We start from the raw sequence: 7,989 nt of genomic DNA, 5'->3' as shown, positions 1-7,989 counted from the left end.
CGCGCGCCGGCGCACGTGCTGCCCGCAGGGAGCTGCACGACGAGCTGCTGGGAGCCGTTGTCGTTCGGGTTCTGCGGGAATTCATATGGTGAGACTTCGCACGCGCAGTAGGGTCGAGCCACTGACCTTGTCCCCGTTCTGCAGGACGTCGGCAGAGACGAACGACTTGCCCGTGCCGGTAGGGTCGACGAGGGCAGTCGCCTGCCGCGACCCGTCGATCCCTCCGTTGAAGTTGGTGATAGTGGCGACGAACGAGCCGTTCGCAGCCGCCTGGATCGCGGTGGAGGAGTCGAAGTTCTTCGCGATGTCGATGTTCCCGCACTCGCTGTTCTTCTGCGGGCGCTGCGCGTCGTTCCGCACGGGGGTGCCCTTGACGCCGAGGGCGGGCGAGATCGCTGCGTGCGCGTGCGCCTGGAGGGCGAACCCGAGGCACAGCGCGGCAGTGGCAATGACGCTCTTGTTGAAGATCATGACTGGGAGTAATAAAGCGACGTGTATGGACGTAAAGCGTAGGAAGGAGTGGAGGTGCTGAGGAAGCGAGGGGGGAATGCCGGCAGACTACAAGTGTGAAGAGGATCCTGCCTCAGTACGTCGATACAGCCAGAGTGCACGATGGGGGGCCTCTCTCGCCCGCGTCCGTCCTTTTATTGATTCCCCCAGGCCAGGGCGCTTTGACGCGTGATGGTGCTGCTTCAAGGGGGTCAATGACCTATGCAATTGAGACGCCACCGGCCGCGGGATCAGTGCAGCAGCCCGCGCGCTCCGTTGCTACGGGCACCGTGTTTGCGCACCGGGGGCCCAATTGTGCACGTCCGACGGGCAAATACACCGCACGCACGCACGTATTCGGAAGTCGCGGTGCTACTCCCATGAGGAGCCGTGTGTACCCCGACGTCAGATGGGGTGGCGAGTTGGGCATCGCGCGGAGCGGTCGCGGGGCAAGAGGACGTGGTGGTTTGAGACGAGACAGGAAGATGCCGCAAAGAGCGCACGGATCTCGGCTGCTCGAGTATCTCGGGGCGATACTGGATCTCCCAGATGGATTCGCGGACTCTGCGTGGATGGTGAGGTCCTACTTGGTGACTGGTGAAGTCCTAGTACTTGGAGGCCGGTGGGTGTTAGTACCAGTGGCGGACATGGGCCGAGAGACACTTTTGCACCGTTGTAAAACCGACGTCGTCGTATTCAAAACTTCTACATACTCTACTGAGGGGGTATACGCAAGGGACAAGGTCGTAGCATGGAGAACGAAGGAACGAGTGAGCAACTAACTCTCGCACGCGCCCTGTGCAGATATTGGGCGTCTACTCGAATGTGGCGTGAATCCTGCGCCGCGCGTCCAGCTCTCTCTCTCCCACCTTCTCTCTTCTCCCTCGTGTGCGCGTGCTCTTGCTCTCTGGCGTTGCGACACGAAAACGCTCTCTCTTTCTTTATTGTCTGCAAAGCCGAGCAAGTGAGTTAAGTGCACGCCGCGCGGTTGGAAGCCAAGAACGGCAGTACGCACCCGCCGCGCCTGTTCGCCCCGCAGAGGCCGCGCTCGCGTCTTCGACTTGGCCGCCCTCAACTGTGTGCATGAAGGTCACCCAGCAACTCCGTGCGCACTCCGGGAAGCAGACAACACTGGACGCGAGGCTGCCAATAACACCGCTCACGAGGATGCTCGTAATCGAGCCGGGAGAGGCGCACCACTGCGTTTTCAGCATCAGATCAGTTGGTGTTTGTCTCTATGAATGGTAAATCAGGTACGTACTCGTGCGCGTGACAATCCACGTGTGTCCGATGGCTTCGTAAGTTCGCGCGATCTCGAATTTGTCTGGGAAACAAACTGTCCATGGTGTGCCTTCCGGAGATGCGGGGGCGTCCCGAGTGACCGACCCGCACACCACACCAATGTTTCTTGCCCCTTTTTCTCGAGCGCGCGAGAAGACGGCAGAGTCGCGCGAGGCGCAGGAGGTCCACAATGTTAATGGATGTACTTACGTTGCGTGAGGGAGACCAGCGCCTAAGTCACTGCTTTCGAAGCGAAGTCGCGAGGTGCAACTTTGCTTTGTGTCCGCCATGACCATCCCTCTCTGACCCGCGCTCTTGCTCGCGTACAGCCAAATGCCGCTATCTTTGTACCTCCACATGCACACACTTATCAGACAAGCGGCCGGAGAATGAAAGACATGGATCAGTACGTACCTTGTCATCACGCGCACGACAACTCGTTCATCGTCCCTGGCCAGTGTGTGCTGCGCGCACTTCTGGCTACTGAGGGCCCGCACAGTGTTCCCTCTTTTGCGCGAGCGAGGAGATACGGCTCGGAGTCGACTTCGCAGGAAATGGACGCCTAGCGCATCGGCGTTCCCGGTGATGTCGAGTGCCGCGCTGCCGCTTCGTTGCTGCACTCCACCACTGTCGACCATCCATGCTTACTTGCTTGCACCCTCCGATCGCAGCCGCTCCCCCTGGTCAGAGTACAACCCTGTGCCGACTTGTCAAATGCGAAATGTAGAGATGTATCGCAAAAATCGAGTTAGATGGAATATCTGTCACGGTACCATGCAATCAGCGCGTACCATGTCTCCGTGTTCTTTCCCGTTCTCTCTCCGCCGTCCTGCGCCGTTCCGGGAGCACATATATGAATGTGTTCCGGGTTACCCGGTCCCTTGTCATGCCTGGCCCTCCGCGTTGCCACCGCAAATGCAGGTCCGGTGAGAGCTGCAGAATGAGGTTGGGCATGGCAGCGGAAGATGTGCGCTCCGGTCGAGTGCGTTGCCTCTGTTGCGGCAGAGCGATCAGTTCTTGCTACAATAGACATCTGGGAAAGGAAGCTTACCATCCCTCCGCTGCAGATTTCATTGCGCTCATTCGAGGACAATGAAAGAATTTGGAGAAGCCGGCCACGCACCTGAGCAACAGCACCATGCACTCCCTTCGGCCTCGAGGCCAACTCGGGCCTCGCCATCAGCGGTTCGCTGTCGCACCATCCGTGTCCTTGCGTGCTTGACCTCGGGCAACAGGAGTGTGCACCGGAAGGCTTCATGAAGCCTCTCTTCCGTCGGTGAGAGTGTCCGTCCTGGTTGCTTTGTGTCAGCCGCATCAGGAGAGCGTGCATGTGCTCACATACCTCGCAGCTGCCACGGCATGGTACAACTCACGGATGGGCAGCTTCGGAGCAGGTGGGTGGGTGGCGCGACACCGCTTCCCTGCTGAACACAAGCACATTTGCCTGGTGCTCGGTGCCTAGCAACCGTGGGACAGCTGGGAGCACTTGAAGGGTAGACAAGTCTTGGCAAGACTCGTGAGGACGTCGAGGGAATGTAGGTGGAGTCCAGAGGTTCATGCAAGTGTCATCGCGAGAAGGACAAGTGGGGACAGATGGTGGTCCTTGGGGGGCAGGAAGAAGGTACGAGGATGTATCTCGGCTGGGGTCCCAGACCCGACTGCACACAATTGGTGCGGAGCTGTGAGTATCCGAGTTCATCAGCGGGCGCTGTGCGACTTGCAGGTTCACTGGTGGGAGGATGCCAGTGATGGCAACAGCTGTTGCATGGCTGCGGCATCTCCAACGAACTCTTCTGGACGCTAGATTTACGTGACCCCCGCTCGCTTGTACAATCCCTTAGTCCTTCTCCGTCCGCTAAACCAGTCCAATTTCGCATCAGCTCCTGCATGCGGCATGATCGGACATGTACGAAGGTGGATGGTTTGTACCAGCTCATGGTGCTACGTGATATATCTATGAGGGCCTGCGCACAGGGTTCACTCGAGTCTCGTACATCCAGAACTGAAGGGGATAGGAATAAGAATGTGTGTAGCACGAGTCTGCTCCACACATTATCAATCCTAACCTCTCCACTTCTGACTGAGTGCCGTCTACATTCATTGATGGAACATGTATATATGTGTGATATTTGCAATTAAAATGGGGATGGCCAGACGACCACCGCAGCGAGGGTTTGCGCTTCTCGGCGGTTGCTGATCTTAGATGCCAGTGTCGAAGCGGCTGGCGCTCTTCAAGTTCAACCCTGCAATCGAGATCTTTGCATCCTACCGTCTGTGCCACCTGCGCACACATCGCCGTTTGTACCAGAACATCACTCGGATGTTCGGCGAGATGTTCGAGCTCGTCGAGGTCACGGAATGAGCCGTCCAAGTCTGCGTGCACAGGCATGAAATCCGATCTATTTACCTGCCTAATTTGGTAAGAAGGTTTGACCCGCAACTCAGGCCTCATCCACTTGCAGCGCAAAACGAGAGCCGCGGTCGAGTCGACGAGCCCATTGCTAGTCTAGGTTGGTGCCGCCAGTGCCTGAGTTAGCAACTAGCAGCCGACGGCCGTCGCTGAGCATTTTCCTCGGCTGCATGACATGATGTCGGACCAGCCTCTCCAGGACGTCTCGCATCAGGCGGGCGGAGATCGTGCTCTGGACATCAACGTACACTGCCGATCTGCGCGCACATGTCGTTATGCAGAGGCTCACACTTCTCAGGGTCGAGATGCACGACACAAGATATATTTACGATCTTACACGCCAACTGGGTCTCTTGCTCGCCGCCGCGCAGAGGTCCTTGTGCAGGCCAGGAGGATTGTGCTTGAAATCAACATCCCGGCCCCGGACGAGCTCGCAGAATGCATCCGCCAATGCCGTAGCTCGTCCAATGCGGCGGCACTGGTGGACTTGGAAACAAGGGCGGGCTGTGTCAGGATCCCGCGTACGAAGCGCCGCCCGCCTGAAGCGAGCGTGTCCTCCATCGTTGAATCGAGACCAGAGGGCGAGACGCACCACGCCGGGTAACCACCCTCGCCCCTCCCGCGGTGCGTCCGCGCGCGCGCTCCCCCGCTCGTGCCATGTCTCTCGGCTGATCGTGGCACATCCTGGTTGGTGCGCCACCCAGCGGGCTCGGTGCGCTCCCCGGTCCTCTCGTAAAGACGTCGCCCCGTTCCCGCCAGCGGCCGTTTTCACACGACGGGGGATCGCTGGGCTCGGGTGGAAGCTCGCCGCACGGACCATGGTGCGACGGGCACGGAGGACGGCCCTAAATCACGGCGGGAATAAGTACGAGCCCGGCGATGCCGACGCGGGCGTACTCACCGTTCCCTTTTCCTCCCACTCTCCTAGCAGACATGTCCACCTTCCCCTCCCCTCGCCGAGCCTCCTTCCTTTCTTGTCGCTGGTCCTCGCACATCGGGAGCTTCGGCACCTTGCGTCCTGCGCCGTACGAGATCTGCTATATGTGAGGTGTGTTGTCGCTGAAACCGCCCGTAACTTGTCACTGACATCTCACTCTTTCGCTAGCTCGCGCCGTGGGCGTGTGGCATACGACACGGCGGATGCGAATGCGGCACCCTCGGATCGCTACACGGTACCGGCTCCTGTTTCAGTATGCCCTCTCCTTGTGACTTGCACACGCTCTTACTAGCTGCATAGGGTGGCATACGGCACACGAGGCGCACGTTAACTCGGTGTGTACGCATAGGCAGCATGCAACGGCGCACGGCGGGCTCGTGCCTGCATGGACTCGCAGCTGTTATCAGGCTGTCTCAGGTGCGTCAGCGAGCCCCCTGGGGAACGAGCGCATTCGCCTCACATACCTCTTTCGCAGCCGGTCTCTCGTGCACGAAAACGGCAGCTGGGAGGCTAGATGCTGACGCGCAGGCGTCGACCACCGCACAATGGTGTTGCGCGAACGTCCGGACGGGCCTGCATCGAGCGGTGAGCAAATCTGACATCCTTCCGTGTGAATACGCGCCGTCTGACTTTACTACAGGTCCGAGTCCATGAGGCGGAGAGCGGCTGCGAAGATAGCGCATAGTGAGCTCCTGGCACGCGGGAATGGCGAAGCTAGTATGTGGAACGAGAAGGCACAGTGAGTCTGGCAGTATCCTTGAGGACGAGATGTGTCGCTTACCGTGCACGTCGCCCAGCGTCCACCGCGCAGAGGAAGAACAGGGCGGCCCCCTATGTGCGTAATCACACAGCCCGCCGCGCCGTTTCTCGCCGGACTCCTTGCGCCCCCTGGAATGTACGAGGGCGCTGTCAGAGAGGTACGCGGGATAGCGATGTGCGTGTCTGTGCACTCATCGCACCGTCGCAGACATTCGTTCAAGGACTATACTACGGCCTAAGCCGGCGCACATCGCGCACACATCGTGCGTGGCGGCCCCCGAACCGTCTGATGGACGTGCGGTGAGTAGACTGTCTGTCTCCGAGCCGGGACACAGGGGTGAGCTCACCTTCGAAGATCTTCTCCCCCTGAGTCGAACCTTCCGCATCGCGGCGTCCGGGCGTGAACGCGGCGCGGCCGCCGGCGATCTATTGACAGGACACAGGTGAGTGCGACAATCCGGACGCGCGCGCTGTATCGCTCACCTCGTTTGGCCGTCCCAGCACGACCAAGGCGCGCCGAGGCCGCCTAGGACGACGAGCACAGCGTCGCGGGCGTCGCGGAGGACGCACTCCGGGCGCTTGGCGGGGGACGGCGGCAAGGAGGCGGTGGCGAGGGAGGCCTAGGGTATAGGTATCGTATATACACTTCAAGTGCGTGACCGGGAGAGGCACGAGCTCGACGAGAAGTCCGCTTCACCGCTGGGCGGAGAGCGGTGTACATTGCGGTGCTAAGTATACGCCCTGCGGCGGCGGTCTCCAAGGCTGCTTAGGCGCAGGGGGCGCCGCCGGGGGACCGTCGACGGGCACGGGAACGGCATTGGCGTCGGCGATGGCGACGGCTGCTGGACGCGCTCCCTCGGTGTCGTTGTCTCGGCGTGGCGCATTTCCCCGCACATCGCGCCCGTAGCTGCCAGCGCACGTGTAAGTCTCCGTCGCCGCCCGCGGGCGTGGTTCGCGGCACGGAGGTGCGAGGCGGGCCACACACGAGTCATCCGCGAGCGGCGGAGACGACCGCGCGCCGCCCGCCCGCTCTGCGCGCGTTGCTGTCCCTTGCGACACGTGCGCACTAGCGTAGAGACGCGGTGCGCGTCGCTGACTCGTCCGGAGCTTGGGCGATCCGCGCGGGGCGGCGACGACGCACCCCAAACCGCGCACGCGAACCCGCCGCCGCCAACCCTGTCAAAATCAAAGTCGTCCCACGCGCCCGAAAGCGACGGGGGCCGATAGCGGGTGCTCCGTGGCGTGTGCTGGCCAAACGGCGCGGTCTCCGGGGGCGGGAGCGCGGCGGGACGCGCGCTTTTGTATGTCGTTTCGCAGTTTGCCAATGAAATCGACCGAAATGGCCGGATTTTTTTTCGCTCCGGGCGCGCCGAGACTCGGTGGGCGTATGCACCGGTGTGCACCGGAGGCTGCTGTGGAGTTCGTTAAGGATTCGGGGCTGGCGTCGAGGTAGGGCGGCGATGGCATGTGGGAGTGCCGGGCTGCCGGCGCGAGACCGCGTGCGCATGGGCGGCGTCGATGCGCGGTGTCGGGGTCGTCAGGCATGGTCGAGATGGATTCCACGATGGTGCAGGCGCGCGAGAGGGCCGGGGCGAGCGGTGCGGAGCGTGTTGTGCGTATTTTGCGTTGTGGGCGACCTGAAAAGACGACGCTGTGAGTGCTGTTCGCGTGCGCGCGGGCTGCAAACGCGCCTGGAGCAAGAGTGCATACGAACGTACCGCGTGATCATGATTTGGCGTGCGCAACCAGATGGATGTCGCGGGAACGCGGGCGGAAGTCTGTGAAGCGGTCGCCGGCCGGTAAGCGGCTTTGCGGGCGGAGGACATTGGCGACAGCTTCCCGGGTGTAACGACGGCGTATTCCGGGTTTTATCGACGCGATGTTACCGTTCGAGTGGTGGCCGTTGTGTTTTGCATCCGGGGCGAGGAGCTTTTTGGAGGGTGTACCGCATGGCGCTCTGTGGGGACGCTGTGAGCGTGTTTCGCAGAAGAACAAGCTGGGAGCGCACCCGATACGAGAGTAGAACGTGCTCAATGATGGTGCACAGACCCTGTACCGGTGCATTGCTGTGGATAGCTGCAACAACGGCAGAGGGTGGGGCGTCCCCGCTCTC

General features: G+C 61.1%; 1 protein-coding gene across 1 annotated transcript; it reads right to left on the bottom strand.

The window, feature by feature from the left end:
- Window positions 1-5: 5 nt before the first annotated feature.
- TRAVEDRAFT_124770 (uncharacterized protein) lies at window positions 6-471 on the bottom strand (the record flags this gene model as incomplete). The annotated part of the gene is made up of 2 exons (XM_008040773.1): window positions 6-71; window positions 127-471. Coding segments are annotated over 2 exons (411 nt in total), but the record flags the coding sequence as incomplete, so codon positions are not given.
- Window positions 472-7,989: the final 7,518 nt, after the last annotated feature.

Source organism: Trametes versicolor (genome assembly GCF_000271585.1).
Source record: "Trametes versicolor FP-101664 SS1 unplaced genomic scaffold TRAVEscaffold_6, whole genome shotgun sequence".
NCBI classification, from domain to species: Eukaryota; Fungi; Basidiomycota; class Agaricomycetes; order Polyporales; family Polyporaceae; genus Trametes; species Trametes versicolor.
The sequence above is the reverse complement of the archived record's forward strand: the minus strand, read 5'-3'. Positions and strand labels throughout refer to the sequence as shown.